This window comes from Argiope bruennichi, chromosome 4 (genome assembly GCF_947563725.1).
Source record: "Argiope bruennichi chromosome 4, qqArgBrue1.1, whole genome shotgun sequence".
NCBI classification, from domain to species: Eukaryota; Metazoa; Arthropoda; class Arachnida; order Araneae; family Araneidae; genus Argiope; species Argiope bruennichi.
Genome location: NC_079154.1, coordinates 39377525 through 39401289, shown reverse-complemented (window position 1 = coordinate 39401289; position 23765 = coordinate 39377525). Strand labels below are relative to the sequence as shown.

Below are 23765 nucleotides of genomic sequence, written 5' to 3'. Positions count from 1 at the left end.
TACAGTATTCTTGCTCTTGTCTTATATAATAAGTGCTCAAAATTTGGCTGGATTCGATCAAATGTTCCGAGAAATGTAGATTCATAACCAAAATGACTTTATTAATTTTAAGATTTAAAAATTAAAATATCTTGCTATTAAAAATCTGAAATACTAATAGTAAATAATTTTCTTTATGGTGAGATTTTACGATAGCTCAGAATATGAATGTAACTAAAAGAAATAAAGTCGATTTGTTACAGTGATTTCCACATTAGGTTGCATTGCAGGTGATCGGACTTGCAAGAGGTTGGATGCTTTTTTCACAATAATAAAAGTTCAACTTTGGTCGTGATTTGGAACTAAAAATGAAAGCGACAAGATAAATTTGGTTATTGTATGATGCATCATATTTTAGCATTTCTTCTTGTTTTTTTCCTGTGTTTATAAATTGATTTATTTTATTTTTGTTTTCTTAAGTTGAAGATACCCAAGAATAAATCATAATTTATGTTTTACATTTACAAAGTAATAGGGCTCAAATCCTAATAAAGGCTTAGGTGCTTTTTTTTAAAAATCAAACGCACTAAATTTTTTTTAAATCATATTTCGAATTGCTCATGTTTGTAAAGATGAAATCCTATGATCGTCTTTTTTATGCATTTTCTTATGTATCAGATCCAAGAATTTTATGCAATTCTTGGATTTATCCCACATAAAATAATGGACCTTGAACTAGATGATGAAATAGGAGAGTGCGCAGATTTTTATTTTCAGAGTCTTGCACGTCAAAATTTGGGGCTTCACAATACATGAAAGAAATATAGATTTTGTATGTCTTTTTATACGATTAATTTAAACTAAAATTCGACACAGAATTACAATTTTAGGTAATAGATTCCATACTAAATTTTCTTTATATAAGTTGTTGCATTTTTAAGATTTTCACATTCATGCAAATGCACAAACCAACCAATGGTTAATTCGTTGACGGATTTCTTTTGAAATTTGATATTAATCTATATATCAAATGTCAATATTGTGTGTATTCAAGCTGTTGTGTTCTCGAGTTATCGCATTCATATGCATAACTTCTGAACGCAACAGCAGACGAACAGACTGACAGACGTCAGCACTTCAATGGTTTTGGTTTTAAATTGACGTAGATATGGGCTGTAGATGAAAAACAAGTTTTTTAAAATTTTAGCCATCTAGGTTTTTTACTTTTTGTAATTATCACATTCAAGCTATATTCGGTTATTCAAGAATCCGTCTATTTAGCCATAGACGGATTCTTTGAGGATGGATTTCGTTCAAAATTGTTTTATATCTACAAATTTTATGCAAAGATCGCAGATTGCATCCATATTGTTTAAAGCGTTTCTGAATAATCTTGCTGACAGGCAGTGATATTTTCAAAAATGTGTTTTTCAGATTCAGGAAGTTTGTCAAAATCTGGCATTTGAATTTTTTGACGATTATGATATCGTTTCTTTTTATACTTTGTATACAAGAAATTAAAAATTTATAATTACATTATTAGTAGATTACTGTGTCACGGATTGTAATTGTTTCAACATTGCACTTAAAATTGTAATAATTTTGCTATGGAAAATGGGAAAATTGATACTTATAATTACTAGGATCGAATACAATAAAGTATTATCTGTTTGTTAGATCTACTGATATTGCTTATTATAATAATAATAAAAGATATCTAGATACATTTTTTGTACGACTTTCAACAGATAAAATTCTTATATCTGAATGAGGGACACAGTTCTAGATGAGCCAAGATAATCAGTTGCCATCCCTATTTTTATTAATAATAAAGACGAATGTGTGTGTGTGTGTTGGCGTTGTACAGGCCAGACCATTTGATCTAAAGAAACCGAACTTGGCATATTTATACTTGAAAGAATGGAAATGTGCATCTCGGTGGGATTTTTCTTTAAAATTTTAACACAAAATTTTATTAATTAAAAATTAATCTAAACTTTGGTGTTTTTCTGCCATAAGTTCCGAAAATATAATAGCCCAAAGCTGATTTTTACGTCATTTTGGAGTTCAAAAATTTATTTTTTTAATAATACCAATTTAATAGTCGTGCAAAAATTTTTTTTTGAATTTTGAAAATTTAAAATTATAATTTTTTTGCTTGATTTCAAACAATAGATTACATTCATATGCTGAAATTCAAACTGTTAAACATTGCTTCATCAGTTATTTAATCATTTGATTTTCCACCACTGCCGAAAGCGAAAGAAAAAGGCTTCTGCTTAATATTTATAAAGCTTACAAAGTGAGAAATTGTAATACCTTGAAACAAAAAAAGATAGACGAACCGGCCATTTACACTTGTAATAACGTTATGATGCTATAGGACTGGACACCATTAGAAAATTTATATAACAATCAATAGAACTTAAGTAAGGCAATTATATAACACGGCATTGTTGTCTGACAATTTAACGGAATTATGGACATGAAACAAAATCTAAACGAGATAACTTTCGATATTAAATATAGCCAATATCAACGGCGAACCAGCTGGTCGCTAAAGGCAACTAGTTCTTAATAGTTGGCTTTGAATAATTAGAGTTTTCTTCACATTTATTGGAATAGCGAAATTCCAAAAGGCTTCAGTTGTAACAAGATTGCCTATTTCAGACAGTCTTTTTTCTGATATAGTTTCATTAGACAAGCAATTGCTTATGGCGACCAACTGCTCCACTGGGAATAATGGTAATGTTGAATTTTAAATAAATCGCTTATACATAATTTGCTCAAAAGTACCTCATCAATTTTTAAGCCTCGATTTGTGATGGACATAAAGTCTTGTTAATTTAATAACCTTACACCTGCTCTGTTTATTTTGTACATGGCCTTCATAATGGAGTTAAGTACCATGATATTAATGAGTCATTAAATCCATAACTATACGGTTTATCCAGTTCTTAATTTAATATTCCCTTTCGCTATACTCTAATTTCATGCAAACTGTGCATATAGTATCTTTTTTCTTATCTTTAAACAATAAAAAAATGAGAATAAATTTTGATGATTGAATAAAATGGTTTGAATTTTAGTGCAACAATGAAAGTTATTATTGAAAATTACACAAAAAATATTTTAAAGAATTACCAAAATCCAAGGCAATTAAATTGGAATTATTGAAAATATATTCTTTGAATATTGAAACGATATAAATATAACTTATAAGCAGTAATATTTTCTGATTTTACTAAAGAAAAAAATTGTATAAAATCGTTTAATTTTTATTTAATTAAATGTGGAAAAAAAGCCTTTTCGAGGTGCGCGGTGGTGTAAATAGTATGGGGAAAACAGATCCAGTAGTCTGTATATTATTGTATAATTTATTTGCGATTAAAAGAGTAGTGTGTATTTACTTTTAAACTTTTATTTTCAGATTCTACAAAATTGTTATGGTTTTTCTCCTTCTTTAATTTTAACATATCGATATCTTAAATTTCTCTCGAAATTTTTAGAACTGGAATGAGTTTCATCTTTTATATCAATATTAAACTGACTGTAAGGAATAAAAAAAATCGAATTTGATACAAGTAAACTAGATTAAAAGATATTTTTTGTTTATCAAATTTTCCTTTAGTCTACAAGAAAGTGGCTGGTATTTTGAAAAACTTAACTGATTGTTCAGAAATTCTATGAAATAAACTGAATCAGAAGAATTAGAAATGAATTATCATAAAAATATAAGTTCTAAAAGCAAAAATCATTATCAAATAGCTCATTATCTTTACTGTGATGAAAGATGGCCGTGATAGAATAATGAACTATAAATGAGATATTTTCAATACTTATTGAATTAATTTGAATTGCCAAATCTCGAAGACGGAAGTGTTGACACACACACACACACTTTTTTTGACAGACGGTTTTTTCATCATTCTCAAAAACACGCACGCACTACAGGAGTCCATGAACGCCTACCACATATCAGCATTCCACTTATAGAACTGTTTCAATTAATGGGATCTTCCTAATAGGGAATATAAAGAATCTGACGTTTAAGAGTTTTTTTAGCGTTTTAAAGTTCTAAAGAAAGACAAAGGATTCGTAAAAAAAGAATCTCGCGTCTGGCATTTCTTGACGAATATACACTTCATCTAATTATCAATATATTGATTAATCAAAGAAATGGTGTTAAGTGATTGTTCTTTACTATTAGAGATAATAATTAACACGTTTCTATTTTGAAAACGAGTTCTGGCGAACTACTTCATGTATTTCACATCACGACATCGCATCATTTTACAGTGCCATTATTATTCACGAATTTTTGATCCACATGAAAATGGCATTAAAGTATATTTTGAGGTTAAGAAAATAGATTAATAAAGGAGATTAATTTGAAGCTGATGTAATAAATATCTATTAGCATATTGATATCTTTTATTTTACACCAACATTTCCTATATTTATAATCACAAAACATTTTGTATTTCTCTTGTTTTTCTTTTGGTACCTGGATTGACGTTAAAAATAACATTGAGCTTTATCTATATGTATTGAATGCTTGAATTCTCTTGCTATAATTAAATGGTTTACAACATTTATCTCCTTTTTGAGCCTTCGGAAGCCATACATATCTACACGAACATTAACGTTTGTGGGGCTTCGGAATGGTGTATTTGATATTTCTGGATCAATCCGGTTATGAAAGTAGCGTCAAATTTTGTATTTAACCGATGGGCTGAAAAATCATAACTTGCTTATCTTCTTTTGGATCTTTTTCAGTAGTAAAATTTGTAATACATTTCATTTTTTTTATTTTCTCGTAAACGAAGAATACAAAGAGAAATATTGAAATCGCCAAAAAATTCAACGTTGAAATTTTGATACATCTCCTCGCTTCAGACCTCCTGGGACCGAAAAATACGTTTTTTGGAGTTACATGTATCTGTCACTCTGTCAATCTATGAATGCGATCATACATAAATGCTTTGAGCTAGATGGATGAAATGTGGTATGTCATTTTTAATGCCATATTTGCAGATTTCTATCAAGAACGGAATTTATTTAGAGGAAATTTGTCTATATGGTTACCCGAATACATGTGAATTGGGTAACCAGAAGACATAAAGAGTTAAATGGATAAAATTTAACAGACATATTTAGTATTTAAAGCATAGATCTATATCAAATTTTGAGCCGAATCTATACAGGGTTGTCTGTCTGTCGGTCTGTTCTTCGTGTGAATTTAAAAGCTTATTTCAAAATCGCAATGAACTTATGGAAATGAAATGCTGCCTTGTTACTACAATTATACTTTTTTTGTTAAATTTTAGTTTTGATCGTTTGAAAGAAATCTACGCCAAAATGTATATTTGCTTTTACTAAATTATGAAGCATATAAAGCTCATATACAGAGCTCTGTAAATACAAACTGAATATTAGTGGCATTAAAGCTTTACTTATAATCATCAATTTTCCACAGCAGAGGGCAAAAAAAAATAATATATTATAGAATATGCGAGAAAGTTTTAGAGTGATAATTCACACTCTTTTACTTCATCGTAAATGGGAGTAAATATAGATAAAGTATTGCATTCTTCAAAAAGTTAGGTTATGAGGTTTGATGAATATCCACGTTTTTAAATTTCTTTGAATGTGATGCAATAATTTTTTTTCGGGGGGGGGACTATATCTGTCTCTCTGTGAATGACATAATTAAAAAACGCAAAATCTAATAAAATGAAATTTAATAGTAGGTGATTTTTGAGACGAAAATTGTAAATCTGCAACAAAATTTGTTCCACTATTTAATGGAAGAGATCCATATTGTATAAAGTTTACGAGAAAATTGATGGGTTGTTTTTCTTTCACGGTTTAAGTGAATTTGGTATCTCGTTTTTAAAATAATACATAAACTAAGCATTCTGGAAAATTTAAAATAAAAGTTCCATAAGAAATCCAAAGAATTTTTCTTAGCTAAATGTCCTATTTTCGAAATACGAATAATGTAGGTATATGGGCAAATATTTCATAACCATCAAGTATATCTCTATTTGCAATAATTATTTTAAAAATCAGATGAAAAATAAATAAGAAATAAAAAAATATATAAATAAAATCTTTATGAAAAAAATATAGAAAGAAATAGAATAATTAGATTTGCGATTTAACACGTTTTCTTTCGTTCAGTTATCACATCAGTTGATATAATAAATTTTCTAATGCTATTTCCTATGTCTTTCTGTCAGGCTCGTTTCAACTAACATGTGAAAAAAATATCAGCTGTTTCCAAATTTAATTTTATCATCAATAATATTCAAATCAAATGATAAAAATTCAGGAGTGATCTAGAAGACCTCTCTTTATATATATTTACTTAATGAATTATCCTTTCCCATAAAGAACAAAACAAATAAGCAAAAACAAAAAGAATAAAAAGATAAAATATGCTATTTCCTATTAACATAATATATTTTTTTTATTCGATATTCTGAAGAAAACACCATAAGGTTATTTGATGTTCTGAATGCCTGACAATTTAGAAATAATATTCTGCAACCTCTTATGCTATTAGTTATACAGTTGCCAAATCATTATGTTGCGAATAATAAAATAATCTTTCTTACACTTATGATTTAATAAGCAGTTTCAACATATCAGCGAAGATTTTAAAACAGTAGCTTCTTATAGCATATTTTTCATTTCTAGATTTTTTTTATCCTTAATTATAATTTAAAATGAGATGATAAAAAATTAATAAAATAATTAATGAACGCATATTTTTATCTGAAAGGTTTTCTAAAAATATTTTATAAAAAAAAATATATTTTTATTTAAAAAAAAAATGCCTCAAGCTCAAAGGCAAAAGGCGTTTCTTTGTTCTATAAAAGAGAAAAACTAAAATAATTTTCATAAGTTTGGAAGGAAAAAAAATCAAGTACTCCAACAGCGTCCTTTTAATTTCTAAATTATTTTTATCTCAGATTATAATTTAAAATCAAAAGACAAAAAATTGTTAAAATAATCACTGAATGCAAATTTTCATCTACTTGATCTTTCCAAAAGTGTTTTATGAAAAAAATTATATTTTTATTTTCAAAAAATCTCAGGCTCAGATACAAAAGGTTTTCCTTTATTCTATAAAAAAAAAATGAAATGATTTTTCTAAATTTGGGTAGAAGGAAAAAACCAAGTTTGTCCAAAGATAGAAAAATTCTGGAATAGTGTTTCAAATAAAGCAATCAAAGTTATATGGAGATGTACACTTTTTTTTTTCTAACGGCCTTTACGAAAGACATGTTAAGAAACAGAAAGTTTAGAACTACGATCCAAGTCTCTTTCTTCCTCTAAATTATCACGTCGCTGCACAAATAACTGCTCCTGTCCTACCCTATATTCTACCTCAGCTCACGAATGGAAAGAATTACAAGAACGTGCAAGCATTCGCAACACGGTACTGGCAACCGACTCTCGTGAATCGTCTGCAAGTGTGATCAAGACGACAAGGAAGGAAGTGTTTTACGTGAATAAAACAAAATAACAAAAAAAAAAACAAAAAAAAAAACAGCAGATGCAACCTATGAAAGATTATTGAACGAGGAGCAATGTTTGTGTGAGGTTGCGATGGCAACACAACCACCGTGAAGGTAATTCACCTTTGAGAGATTGAACCCTCCCCCAAAACAATGTTACTACACTCACAATATGTTCCGAAAACTCAGAAAATGATTCGAAAGTTCGATACCTTACCCTATCGATTCGAATGGAAATGTGTTTCTTTTCCAAACTGCTAAGAAATCTGGGAAAAGTAAGAAAAAGATATGAAGAAAATTGAAACAGATATACCTGCAACAAAATATTTTCTACTCCTTCGGATAAGCTGGAGAAATGGAAAAGAAAAACATTTTTGTTTTTCAGAAACTGTTTCTGGCATTGCAATTATTGTCGTCAGCAGATGTCTTCTTCTTCTTTAAAAAAATGATCCGGATTACGCTAAAATTGAGATTGAAGAATTTCAATAACTAAAGCTTACTCTAGAAATAAATTCTAAGTTTTGTAAGCAATAAATAAATTAAAAATAAAAAAAAGCCTTCAATTTTAAATTGTTACAAAGTACTTAAACATCAGCTTATAATAAAAGAATTTTTCTTAAAACAATTTTTTTTTCCATTTAATAAAATATCATTTTCCAGTAAAATGCATTTTTAGAATTAATTTATAATTCTTAGAATCATATCAATGGCAAAAACATTGAGTACTAAATATTGAAAAACATTTATTATGGATCAGAAAGTATATTATATAACTTTAAAAAAAAACGTTTCAGCAATATCAACATTATTTTTGTACTTTGCTTCCATAATTTTTTAAAAACATTTTTTAAACAACTTGTTCTTGAAATAGTTCTAAGTTTCTAAGTAAAAGAAAAAAAAGGCCCTCAGGTGTAAATTGTTGTAAAGTATTTAAACAACAGCTTATAATGAAAGAGTTTTCTTTAAAAGCATTTTAATTTTTTCATCCCATATAATGAAATATCGTTGTCAGTAAAATGCACTTTTAGAATTATTTCACAATTCTTAGAATCATATTAATGGCAAAAACAATGAGTACTATATATTGAACAAATATATATTATTGATCAAACACTATATTATAACACTTTTACAATAAAATAAATTTTTCAGCGAGACTAATTTTATTTTTGTAATTTTTTAATTAAACTAAATTTTTAAACAATTTTTTTAAAAATATTTTTAAGTACATTTTATAACGTTCTTTATTAGTTACTGTTAACATATTTTGATACTAATTCAAATATATTGTTTTTATGGGCACATTGTGGCTGCTATATAACTGAAAATAAATTTTAAGATAAAATAAAAATAGATAATTGAGCTTAAAATAATATTATGATACAATGTTTGAATCTTCTTTATTTTTTTTATTTTCCACGGGAACTAAACAATTCTATTTTTTATATATCATTACTGAAGACTATTCTAACCATGTGAACGATGCCAAGAAAACATTTGAAATTTTGTTCATTTTATAGACAAATAACATTTGTAAATATACTTTTTAATAAATAATTTAATTAAATCTCTATGAATGATTCTATATGAATTTCAAATATTCCTGAAATTCCTGCACATATACAGAATGCAGTGAACTGTTTCAACCCCGAATATAAAAGCTTTTTAGCATAAATCAGTAAGTTTAAAGTTATTTAGAATTTAAGTCGTTATTTATTTTCTTTTAAATAAATTCTAGAACACCAGAATATCTTTTTCTTAACCCAACTGAGTTGGAAATTATCGTTTGATTGATTGGCATGATTTCAAGCGATAAATTTCTATTTATTTAGATAAATGCATTGTTTTTTTTATTTCAGGATTATAGAATTACAATGATTTTTTTTTATTTTGCCTTTGGCCTTTAATCTTTAAAACGAAATTAGATTTTTTTTTACATCTTAGACGATGCAATTTAGTTTTACCAATCTGAAATTTTTATCTCTAAACCATTTTCTTCCTTTAAAAAAAACCTCTTTATAACCGTCTTTATTATTTCAACTTTTGGTGATTTTTTTTTTTTTTTTTTTTGCTCTTTTCAAAAGCAGTCTTTTTTTAATCTTAAAATAAATGATACTTTAATCCCTTGACGTCGTGTCAATTCTTGATATAGATATCGAATTATCGCTTTTCAAACTTATAAGTTGCTATTAAATTATTTAAAAATGCTATAATTCGATGCGAAAATTGCACATAATTCCCAAATATTTCAAGTTTTTTATGGATTCTTAATGGAATCAATAATACAACAAATTTCTGAAATAAAAAGTATCATCAAATTAGATAATAACAAACACAAAGCATTTAAGAGTTAAAAGAAAAATGCGGAATTTTGTCACATTTAATAATCATTACATTACTGACATAGCTCGTATTTGGAAATAATCTTAGATTTAAATGATACATTTGTTTCTTAAAATTGCATAAGTAATTGAATTTACCATGAAGTTCGAATCTATATCTTAGTTTAAAATTAGATATGTAACAATTCTGACAAATTCATTAAAACATTATTATGTATTTTTTTACAATTAGACTTTAAATTTTAAAACAATATCCAGAATTCATCAGGAATTCCAAAATAAACCAACAAAAATGATTTTTCATGTGAGATGATAGATAAATAATGCATAGTGAAAAATGTAAATTCATTGGTTTTAATATCTATGATGTCTAGAAAGATCACATACCAGGTAGAGTTGTAAAATTATGATAATCAATGCTGTAAACATTTTCAAAAATGTGTACCAAAATTGACGTTGTTTTAATTACAAAAGTTTTATTTCTTTCTCTTCTTCACAATTATCAATTTTTTTTTAATTTGACAGATGTTAAAATACAAATTAAACATATTTAAAGATTCTTCGGTCTATATTTGCTCAGGTTTATCCAAAACTCTAGTATTTCTTAGAATATTCGGTTTGCATACTTTTTTAAGAAATTAGATTTTTATTTGCATTACTAATAGACACCACATTATTGATTGCAAAAAGCTATTTATGAGAAAAAACTATTCTTTGATTGATGATTATTTCTTTGTTACAATTTTTTAAAACGTAAATATCTGATTAATTTTTCGTTTAAGTATGCTTATCCATTTAGTTTCATTTCTTAACTAAGAATATGCTCGATACTATTTAATAATACGGTCTCTTTCTTGTGTTTATCATCCAAATAAATTAATAATCATTCTTTTTCTAAGCACGTCGAAGTCGCAAGTAGTCTTAATTAATTACTGCCAAAATCCAAAGCTCATTTAATTTTACCTCGAGCGCATCCAGCCGCTCCGTTGCATTGATTGGATAACTTTTTCCCCCTCTGCACTGGAGCAGAAGTACATCTGCCGCTGTGCTTTTCTAAAAATACCGTTTCATCTTCTGTAACTGTAACTGTGTATGTGTCACTAAGCAACGAAAAGTCATTTAAAAGTGATGAATGCTCGTACAGTAAGACGAGTGAAAGACAGGTGATATTCTAATAAATGTCTCGTACTTTGCCCAGTAGGAAGTTCGGATTTGTTCTGCTTTTCAAAGTTTTATTGATGGATATGTATTCGCGATTTCTTTAAAACTTATTACTCGATTTATCTGGTGAATTTCTGATATAAAAGGCCGACACAGATTTTTCTTATATTTGTATTTTGTCAGTTATTGAGCATTGGTAAATAGCGTGCTAATAATGATTAATTCACAAAATGGGTATCTTCTTTGAGATAACATAATTAAATTGCAGCAATTATTGTGTTAAAAGAAAACATTTTCCTTTGAGAATTTGTACAGCATATAATTTAAATTTTATACGATGAATCAAAATATTGCAAACAGATATGGCTCAATTTTGCAATTGCACTTGAGCAATTGTAATAATTTGCTGTTAATAATTATCACTCCAAGAGGTTGTTCTTGGCGAAGTGGAATATTTTCGAATTTTAGCAGTTGCTGTGTATAACGAAACATCAAAAAGAAATAAATGGTAAAAAATAAAGTTTTTTTATAATAGAAAATATAATTATATATTTAATAGTATAGTAGAATATTTGAAATAGTAATCTACAATGATAATATTTTAAAATAGCCCTATTTTTTAACTGCTTAAGAGTAAAGACTGTAATATATAATTTTATAAACAGTGATTAACCCTCCAACTGGACATCCTCGACAATTTGTAAGTTAGCCATTTTACTGCCGCATTCCAAGATTTTTGTTGGTATTGTATGTTTACCTTTTATTACTAAAGTAATGAACATTATATTATTATAACAATTATAGTACAATATCATAAATTTAAATAATATACATTTCGTGTAAAAAGTATTTGTGCTAATTTGAAAAGGTTGCGTCTAAATAAATATTTATAAGTCCTTAGTTGGTGAGTTACGTAAAACTCTGTTTGAAAATCTTATATTTTTTGAAAATATTATGGTTGTATTAATGATTTTTTCTTCGTTTTGTTTTCGTAAATTCCCAAAGCACTGAGCATATAAATAAATGCAATACTTTTGATATATAATATGTTTAGTAGATGAAACAGATGGTTAAAAGTATTATACAGACGAGAAAAAAATTTGTAATATTTGAATGGCGTCATTTTCGGCATACTAATATTTGATCATTTTAAAAAAGCAACCAGGTAAATTAAAATTGTTTTTCTCTTTTTAGTGCTCTAATGGCGCCTCTACGGGGGCTTTGAACTGCATTGATACATCATTCTTAAAATACATTTAATGTAGTTTTTTTTTAAAAACAATATAGAGATTCTATTAGCACAAAATGACCAACAAAATGGTAACAACATTTTAGCACATTGCTTGGCAGTCAAAATATCAATAAATATAGTGGAGATGTCGCAACTACTTACTTTGTTGCTAATTAAAGTAATTGCTTTACGAAGAATACAAGTGGAGAATACAATATGGGAAAATTATTATAAGCATTTAATTAGTTTATTGTTTATGAAAGGTAAGTTAACGTTAAATTTATGCAGCTTCAGATAGATTCAAGATAAAAATTTTGTAGGTAAAGATTAAATCCAATTAGTTTCACATGCTTTTATTGTTCTAAAAATGGAAAAACGCGATTTTTAAGTAAAAAAAAAAGTCACTGATTAATATTATCTGCTTTAAATTTGATATCAGTGGTAGGTGATAATCTTGTAAATAAATAGAAATTCATAAAATTTGTTTGCAAATGATTTATTAAATAACTGGTATAAATAATATTTAATTATGTCACCAAGAATCAAGAGTCTACACACTTCGATGAATCAATGAATCACTGAACCAAGATGTGCTCTCCAAAGATAAAACTTACCATAAAACTGCGGAGATTTCATTACAATTATTTTTACATACTGAGAGAGAAATTTTTCATAAAACACATATAATTATTTCTAATAAGCCTTCTATGACTGATTGAAACTGGTTGTTGAGAATAATACCTTATGAGTATATTTTCTAAATTTTCGTTAGAGAACTATGCATTTCTCTGAGAACTGTAATTTATTAAAAAGTTCCACTTCTTTCCCTCTCATTTTCATTGCAAAATTATAAAAATCCCTAATTTTTTTCCCTAATTTTGGCACTTGCTTACGTAAATAATCACTCAGAATTTCATGCAATTCAATAAACACTTTCCCCAATTTTGTATGATAGCAATCATTTCATCAAACAGCTGTCATTACACTTTTCAAATGCAGCTGTTTGACACGACTTTCAAGAACTGTAACTGTAACGGTGGGATGATCCTCTAAACTTCCTCTGGAAAGTATTTCAGAGAAGTTAGAAACGAAATTGGCAACACTTTTGAAGGTGATGAACACTTAGAAGGTGCTTTCCTGTTTTGACGAAGCAGGAAACGCATTTCAAGTGCTGAGCGAAGAAACCAGTGTGCGTTCGAAACTCAGTGCCGATAATTGTCTATTAAACCACACTGTCTATGCTTCCGTAGCTGGATATCAGAGAGGGAGTCAGTGTTTCAGCACTAGCTAACGGAGGAAGGTTTTTTGCTCTTCTGAGTGACCTGAAAAAAAACATGGAGGAAATTTAGAATAGCTAAAAAATGTAGTAAAAATGATTTAGGTTGCTGAATATAAATGAAATAGAATTTATTTAATAATGCAATAAATTGAGCTTCAAAAATTTATTCATACGAATATACTCACGTCCGAATGACTGCTTTTAACGAAAATTATCTTCACAAGTTGATAATGTCTTTTCTTTTCAGTTCCATATGATATTTATTGATATTTAATACTTACGGTCAGCAGATCTTAATGAGTAAAATAATATTGACAACCAAGACGTTAATTTAAATTAAAAAATATTAATAGATTTAAATAATTGCCCCATAAGTACCTTTATACAGGGTCCGACAAAAAAACCCGGGCAAACCATTTTTAATGTAACTTGATTAAAAATAAATAAATTAACAAAATGTAACAAATAATAATAAGAGTAGACTTTTACTAATAAATAAATTTAATTTGTTTCATATTGTCATCCTTTTACAATGATGCAGAGGCGCAAACGTTTATCGAAATTTTCAGCAATGGACCGCAAGTCACCTACCTTTAATCTATCCCATTCCCGCCGAAGCGATTGCTTTAGAGAGTTCAAACTTTTATGTCGTTTAGTGCAAGCTCTAGACTCCAAAATGGACCATACACTGTAGTCATGGGATTGAGATTCGGCGAGTATTGTGCCCATTCTCCAGATGATATCACGTCCGGAAAATAAGCCATGCACCACTCTTCTGTCTTTTTAGCCTTGTGAGCTGGTGTGAAGTCTTATTGAAACTCCCATTTTACATTGCAGAAGTGAGTTTTGGCCCACGGAAATACAATAGCTTCTAAAATGTCTCGCAGATACACTTTTTGATTTATTTTAACGCCCTCATCCACAAAAACAACAGAGATGTTTTGCAGCTTGCGCAAATTCCGTCCTAGACCAAGACCGAATTTGGATATTTGCGATGTTCAACAATTGCTGAAGTGCCTGGAGTGTCTACAGACTAAATCCTATAGTTCTAGGAGTTATGAGCTTCTGTCGTGAGAGAGCTTCTCATTAATTAAAATAAATCTAATCTGACTTGCGGCCCGTTTCAAAAGTTATCATCGTCTTTGGTACTGCACGAGTTTGTTTTCTTCAGTGAGAAACTGAATTTTTTGGATCTTTTAAGGCTTTAGTCCAAGCTCTGATTTTGCCATTCGTTGCACTGATCGGTCCCTTATTCCAAGTTCACGAGCGATCCTTCTCATGGAAATCAACGAATTTCATTGAACTCGCTTTTTGATAACCTTACGGCGTGTAATGAAAGTGTTCACCATACGTTTTTATTCACTTCCTGGACTTTGACCATCATTGCCAAGCTCTTTGAAACTGATGATACATCAGACACTGTTTGCCGTGGCACATTCAGCAAATGAACGATTCATACTGTTCGCTTTCCTTGCTTAAATAGCATATCGTTTGCTTGGCATTGTGAAAAATGTCAAGAAACAATACGTAAACTAAAAAAATACATTATAAAATATGTTATAATTGAAGTGGCAGATAAAAAGAAATGAAGAAAAATAAAAACAAAATTAATTAACTTCTATTCAATGATGTAATAACTTTGTCCGAGTTTTTGTGCCGCACCTTACAATCGTTCTATTAAATACAATCGTTCTATAGATTGAATATGAGAAATATTGAAAAAAAAATTCCATTAAGTTATACAAATATTTATTCTCTTTTAAAAATATTTGAGTTTAGTCAATCCTTTTAGTGTTAAAAAGACTTTAAAAAATTATGTTGCCAAATAATATTTAAAAAGCATACACATATGTATGCCATATATTTATTTATTTACAATGCACTGAAAAATTTATTTTCACAAAAAGCAAAACTAAATATTTATTTATTTTTGAAAAATTAGTTCCTAATATCTTTTAGAGTACAATCTCCTGCTGATGCTAATTTAAAACATTGTTCCCTTTTATTCAGGGAGGAAACTTTTTTTAAGAACAATAGGAATAAAACTCAAGCCAAGTTGGATAATTTGATATCCTTTCATGGCTTGCGTTCTAGATGAATACCTCTTCATCATCAATATCTTTGAGTTTGATCAAAGTAATCGTCCATTATAACTTTATTTCTGGAGCAATCAGCAACAATAAAGTTCTCATTCACGTGTAAAAATGAGTTTATAATTTAGGGAAAGAATTTCTGAAACACAAACTAAGAATAACAGGTAACTCAACAGAAAATGTTAATTGCTCTTTTATGAATAAACTTTTAATCATCGGTGAATTTCTGTTCCTGTAAAAGTGGCCTTTTTTATGAAATCTTTAGACTTTTTTTTAACTACAATGGACCGGCCTAACTTTTCGCGCGTGAAAATTTTTCCTCGATATATAGAAGTTTCATAATATATACACAAATTAGTTTTTATCAATAAAAATTCCAAAATTACTGAAAAAAATTTCGATATGTGGGAAATATCATATACATATTCATCAGATTATATATTTTATTTGCTAAAAATATAATATGCCGCATTATTCCATCTTTATATACTTACAGGGGCAATAGAAAGAGGGATGTATATTGGAGTAAAATTGCTCTTTTACGAATTGGAAACCACTTACCCCAATTCGCACTTAAATTGAACTACCAATGAAAATTAGGGAGGAAATGTATAAGATGGGAACTTAAAGAGGAGTAATACAAGTAATATTATATTGATAATATGAATTCATTAACACTATTGTTTTGCATCGTTATGTTTCCAGCATACTTCAAAAATCGACGGTCAGAAGAGGAAGAAAAAGAAGAAGGGGATACCTCCTGAATTCATACATTTTTGATGCTTTAAAATATCATTTCTGCCACAAAAAATTATGTTTATTTATCACTTATGTTGTTGTTGTTTCCAATGGCACTTGTCCCACTGACTTTAGAAATCAGTGATTTTAAGTCAAGGGTGCGTCTCCTGTTTTTTCAGTAGTGCAATCTAGGACCAAGAGTACGACTTAGCAACATACACTTCATAACCCTTTTTACCCAACCCTTTTCATTCACTCATGCACAGATAGTAATTTAGACATGAATCAGAGAACGATCACTCCTGATCCAGTACCCCCAATGGTATTACACTCAGCATGGAGGACTTTGTGACCACGACAGATTTATACGTGCGCCAGGCACCACATGGACAGTCTTCGGCCGGCGGGGTTCGAAATCGTAACCTAAGGGACGCGAATACAACGCCCTACCAACCAGGCTATTCCGGTACATTTATCACTTATAAACAATATATATATTTCACATATATTGATATTAATAATTTTTCGTAGAAAGATGATATTTTAAAGCAAAAAGAATTCCTTAATTAGTCTTTCTTTTCTTCCGATTTTGTCATTCCACGTACCATACCGACGATATATTCGTTGACTCTCCAGCCATTGGTTTTAAAGCCAAGCTAGTATCCTACAGTGACCAGCTACTCATGCACTGTATTAATAACATTAATTTAGCAGCATCAACCAACATTGGTGGAATACATCTTATCACACCTAATGAAATGACCTTGGGTAATAAATATGGCGATTCTCATTTGTTAACTATGCTCACAAAATGGCGAAATAAATTGGCGATATCGGACCAGTTGTTAAGTCTGGAAGCTGTGGTATAAAGTTTTATTTTTCAATATTTCTTTTTAAAATGGAAGATGACACATTAAAGGCAATCTTTGATAACGTATGGGTCGAGAGATTTTAGCTGTTGGACTCTATCATGGCTTACCTCCCCACCCCCTCAAACAGAAGGTACAATGAATTTGTTTATTTGTCCTATATCTCCCGAAAAAAGGAGGAAGGAGGGAAGCAATTTTTGAAGTACATAGATTCTAAAAACAAGTGAAATCCGGCCATTGGTTAGTTGCGGAGGTTGATTCTATGTTTATTTTTTGTCAAAAATTTTAAATATATAGATTAACAATGTTTATTTTAACTTTAGTAAAGATGAATTTTTTTAGATTGATATTTAAACAAAATTTCAATTTAGAAATAATCGTATCTTTCATGAACTAAAATTTTATTTCGTATACGAATTGTATTTAAAACATCAGAATAATGTAAAATACTCTTTGTGATTATATATATATATATATATATATATATATATATATATATATATATATATATATATATATATATATATATATATATATATATATATATATATATATATATATATATATATATATATATATATATATATATATATATATATATATATGACAAGTTCAACTATTATTTTATTGTAAAAATAACATTACGATTTGCGATTCCATGATGTTTAAATTTACCACATTACCACATCTCAATGCATGAAAATCTATTTGTTTTTTTTAGCACCAGTAAGAGCAGAAAAGGCCAAGATTGTATTTATGAATTCCGCCAAATTGGCACATAATATCCATGGGCGTGTTCCTTTGAGAAAATGGGTGTGGTGTCGGGAAACAAATCATCAGACATTTTATTTATTTCCTTTTAGTCGCTAAATGATTCTCGAAATATGCTTAACACAACTGAAAAGATCTGGTAAATATCTCAAATCTATCCCTGAAATTATTCATAGAATATTGTAGAAATTTTTTTTCTTCTTAGAAATAAATATGGAATAAGGATTATTTGAAATGGCATACAATCGATACAAAGGTGATTTTATTCCAAGATGTCTTTAAGGGGATTTGAGATAATAAATCTTTTTCTTTGAAATACTGATATATGGGATAAATTAACAGTTTTAACGGGTTTTTAAAATTAATCTCTTTTTATCATTTAAATGCCAACCTAAATACATAGTTACTTTGTATTCTGAAGGGCTTTAGTTTCTGTGATTCCTCTCAAAATCTAGTACCTGCAACTATTTGTCAATGATCTGGCATTATGAGCTCCACTGTATACCAAATTTAACAATTTTCTATAGTTTGGATTTCCTAATTAGGGAAAATTCCATCTTGAATATGTAAAAACCTGAATATATAAATGTTTCAAAGAGTTCCTTTTGTTTTTGACTGCTTCATAGAGAATGCATCGATTTTATACTTAATCTTGCATAAAAGAATTAAAAACTGTTCTTAATATGAAAATTTGAACTTAAAGCACGAAGTGAATTATAATTGTGATTAATGGAAAATTCTCCGCTTTATGAAAATAATTTTATGAATGCATTCGTGGGCATACAGGGAAAATTAGATTTTTCAGTGTTTTTAAAATAAATTATTTTTTCAGAACATACACACATACATGATAAAACAGAAATATTTTTAATGTTACATATCACGCTTATTATAAGATAAAAATAAAATTATGTGTTAATTTTCTAATAGCTGTTCGTTGGCTATGACTGAATGAACAATTTTAATTTAATTATTAATTTTAACAATATTGTTTCAGTATAAAAACGTGATAATAAAAATAATACATCTGAGTTATCAAGTATTTCAATTTAAATAAATATCTTCAGAAATATTTCTCTTTAATTTAATTGTTTAATTCTTCCGAATTTTTTTCTGGTTGTTTATATATTTAAAAAACAACCACCGGCCTATAAAAATGCAACAATTTATTCTCTTTTTTATTTCACATAAAGCATACCTTTAGATACATCAACAATGGAGACTTACGCATCCTTTTCAAAGGATACAGCAAAATAACATATTAGGTAAAGTTTCTCAAGTTTTAATAAGCAGACCGATTTTGCTAATTTTATTTACCTGTTTATTTCTTCCTTTTTTAAATGTAGCTAACCATCGAAAGGCTCTATGGTTTTATGCAAATTGATAAATTTACAACAACACACACACACACACACACACACACACACACACACACACACACACACACACACACACACACACACACACACACACACACACACACACACGCGCGCGCGCGCGCGCGCGCGCGTGCGCACACACATTAAACACAGATCTTTATATTAGTATGAACAGCAAGTGTTATTCAATCTATCTCTATTCTTACTCAAGTTAAAGTGTTCAAAGAGAGAAAGATATAATTACAAACATTTTAAACTAATAACAACCTGACGGATTTAATTCTAAATTGACAGATATTTATATTTTAGATGCCTTAGTAAAAAATTTCATTCTCTGGAATTTCACGATTTTTAGCAATCGTGTTCACAGACAGATAAACAGAGCGAACCATAGACATAATTCCAAAAACTTGTTTTTCAGATTTACAGAGATTCCTAAAAATTGGTGTGATCGGATTTTTCGACGGGCGATTATATTTTTTTCTCTCTGTATAATTCGATTATGCGAAAATGATAAAAGTTGGACATTAAAACTTACACAATTTTTAATTTTTTTATAATCTTTTATATTTTTTATTTTAAATATTTTATTTTTCATTAATCTTTCATTTTAAATGCTTTCTTGAATTTTTAACTGTTGAATTTTAAAAAAAATTGGGAATACTTTAATTTTTAAATTATGGCTAATTATGGCGTTCATCTCATATTCTTAAACTATTTCACACTATAAAGAATCTAGGAAAAGTAAACATCACCCGATACCACTCCAAGAAACTTACATCGATTCTTAGATAGAATATCACTCATTTTTTCTTTGTTCAAGTACACGTACCGCGAAAGGGAAGACGAAAACGCTCGTCTATCGGTTCGGGCTATTAGCTTCCCAACATACATTTGCTTAATGGAAGTTCCCCCTCTGATTGGTGGCAAACATTCGCGGCCTTCCTCTAACTCAGATCAGTCACGGAAAACGCAAGATTGCAGGAAACAACCCAAGATAAATCTTGGAAGCTGCATTACTGCAGGCAAAGCTGAGCCGTTTCATGTTACCCAGAGCTGAAGCGTGAGACATTAAATTTCGAAAATAATTTTATTTTAAAACTGATACATTTGTCATGTTAAAAGATTAAAGTATAGAAAATAATATTTCAAAATTTTAATATTTCATTTTTCTTCTTGATATCTTAACATACTCTCCAGGTATTAACTTTTCTATGATAAGTGATTCGTTGGTGGATTACTTTATGTCAGTATTAAACCGTTATGAGAGCATCCTTAAGATCGCTTTTATAATCATAATGACTTAAAAGTATAGTGAAACCTCCCATATATCGGAATTCCATAAATAGAAAATCTCTATACATAGAACTTTTACAAAAATTTTGGGGTTTCAAAAGATAAATGGTTTAAATATGTTGAATAAATTTGTGTATACCTAATGATATTTTATATAAAAAAATTTATGCATACTATTGCCGTCAACAGGCGAAGATTTTTCTTTCTTGAGGAGGAATATAAATTAAAAAAAATGTTTCACCGATTCTTAATACAGTAGATGTTGGAAAAACCGGAATCAGGACGGGAAAAAAGGAAAAAAACAAACAAACAAAAAAAACTTCACACTTTTCGGTAAATCAAATGTTATTCTTATGTTTTATTTTACAAATATACATTTTTATAACTTTTATTAACTTTATTTTAAATACTTTTTTCTTTACATTTTTAAAATGAGTCAATTAACGGAAATCATTAATTATAAAGAAAGCTTGACGAATGCAATGTAAATATTTTATAATATATATCATAAAAACTTGTTTATATCTCATTAGTGTTAAAATTTGTGCTCTCACTTCAAAAGAAATAAATGGGAGGAGGTAAATTCTTTAGTGCCCTTAATTGTATTCAATTTCTCTTTCTTTTACAGATAGATATTTACCAGACATCTTTAATACCAACTTAAATCAATAAAATTTTAAATTGTAATATTTCGATGTATTATTCTGTTTTGTGCTGTTTTTACTATTTTCTGAAGGCTTCGGAACCGGAGGGTTTCAAGTTTGAGACCCAATTACACCAAAGAACCGTCGTTAAGCGGGTCTGGTGCACACCAAACGTCCCCCCCCCACTGGTATGGTGTTGTATGGAGAAGGAGGTGCCAGCTCAGGTGTCGTCCTCGTTATCTGACCGCGGTTCAAAATTATGACGTACGTCCCAAAATAGCCTTAGTATTGCTTTAAAACGGGGCGTTAATGTAACTAAACTAACTACTATTTTCTGAAAGTGTATATATACTTTGTTCTATTCATTGGCAACAATATTCATAGTTTTGCATTATTGCGGAAATTTCAATTTGATCATACACAGCATAAATTTTTTTAAAGAAATCGTAAGTAGTGAAAAATAGTAAGCAGTAATGTAAGCAGTTTCAGGAATATGCATCTCAGAGTATAATGAATGACGGAAAACAACAGAAAAATCAATATTAAATACATTCATTGAATTCTTCAACACTGAAATTTTCCTCTTCTATTAAAAGATTATGCAAATATGCTTTTTAAACAATTTAAATCTGAAAAAAAATTAATAAATATCAGCGGTGCAAATATGCATTGTTGAATTGTGTAATGTTAAAAGTAAGCCCGCCTCTATTGTCTCACTAGAATGAATTATTACATTACATTTCCAAACATTTCAACTACTTTTCTTATCAAATAATATATCATAGTTTTGAGAAATAAACTTTTTGAAAATTTTTTTTGGTCTTTTCAAAATAATGTTACCAGTGAAATATCCCACTAAATAATATAAAAAGTATTTTGAAAATTATTGTTTTGAATTTAGAAATTCTAACTAGAAAGGAGTTTTGATTAGAACTGATAATATTCGGGTACTAACACTAAGAGGCACTAACATTGAGAGGTACTGATATATATTCTATTTTTCTTTATGAAATAACAAATAATCAAACTTGAATTCTTATTTTTTTATCATAAAATAAGGAAACACGTCCAAACTTTAATGTATTTGATGTATGAAAATATATATATTGAGAGTGCAAAACTCTAGCTGTTAAGTAAATTCAATAATACACAATATACCGATATTCTTATATGAAAAGTGTTTTGTAAATTATTATATTGAGTTTATTAATTTTCATTGGAAAGGACTGTAAAACTGGTAATGTTGGAGTACTAATTAAAACTTTGAGAATTGCTAATATATATTTATTTCTTATCAAAGAAAAACAATAAATGCCTAGTTACAAAAATGTTTAATAAAATACTGCATTTCACATAAAAAAATAATTAAAAAGAAAAGAAACTAAAGCCTAATATTTGACAGCTGCAATCTTCGTTTTAAGGAATTGGTTTTTAAGAAGAAGAATAGATGAAAAGGTATTATTTTATATAAATAAAGAGTTCGGAGAAGCATAAAAGTAATTAATTTATTCCTCAAAAATTAGAAAATTCTTTTATAATGAACTTAGAAACTTGTAAGGATCAAACAATGCCGAATGAATGTAATAAAATAAATTTTATCATTGTGACTTTTATTAGAATAAAATAACTCCCATTGCAGTCACTAAAACCTTTTAGGTTTCATTAAAGGCCATAGAATGGGAAGCCATTGAAGATTTCGCACTTTTAATTGAGCCATCAGACTTCTGAAAATCACTTGGATTCCAATTTAAGAAATTTGAACATATTTGTGACCAATAAATTAAGTTTAAGCCTACATTTTTACATTTTCCCATTTGAATTAACATTAAGAGCAAACATATATTGCCACTTAATTTTACTTTGCAAGAAAAATTATTTTTCGAAATAAAGTGGATTTAATTTGAGATTTTAAATTTAAATTTTGATTTTAAATTAAGATTTAAATTTTAATTGATTTAAAAAATTTTAGTGCTTTTCAGAGGTAACACCAAAAATTACTATAGTATTAAAATGTTTTTTAAATAATCTCAAAATTTTTTTTAAAAAAAATTTCTTTTTTTCAATTGTATCTATTATTTTGCGCTATAATTTATTTTAAACTTTTAATTAAATTTTTAAAAATATTTTAAGCTTAATTTCTAACAATATGTATCATAGGAAATAAAAATGAAATTTAGCCTGCACGAGCACATTATACTTGCATAAAAAAATTATCTTTTCTTATCAACGCGTTGCCATTACTCTGACCTCAAGATGAGTCCAGAAAATTAATCTGGACTGTAAATTAAACCTAGAAAAGTTTAATTTTTAACGCGGGGCTGTAATAAATAAATAAATATGAAGGGTTATTTTCTAGAAAAAATAAATGCAAGAAAAAGGCATTTGTCATTATTAAAATATCTACACCAAATATAATGATTCTGTGGTATTTAAAGCAAACATTATTTAATGCAT

At 28.4% G+C, this 23765-nt stretch overlaps 1 protein-coding gene across 2 annotated transcripts in view; it reads right to left on the bottom strand.

The window, feature by feature from the left end:
* Nucleotides 1–12752: 12752 nt before the first annotated feature.
* Nucleotides 12753–23765, bottom strand: part of LOC129966742 (uncharacterized) — a 62559-nt gene continuing 51546 nt past the window's right edge. For both annotated transcript variants that reach the window (XM_056081293.1, XM_056081294.1), the window contains exon 4: nt 12753–13564. In XM_056081293.1, the coding sequence (XP_055937268.1) occupies nt 13465–13564 (100 nt within the window). In that variant the 3' untranslated portion in view covers nt 12753–13464. The remainder of the gene's footprint in view (nt 13565–23765) is intronic.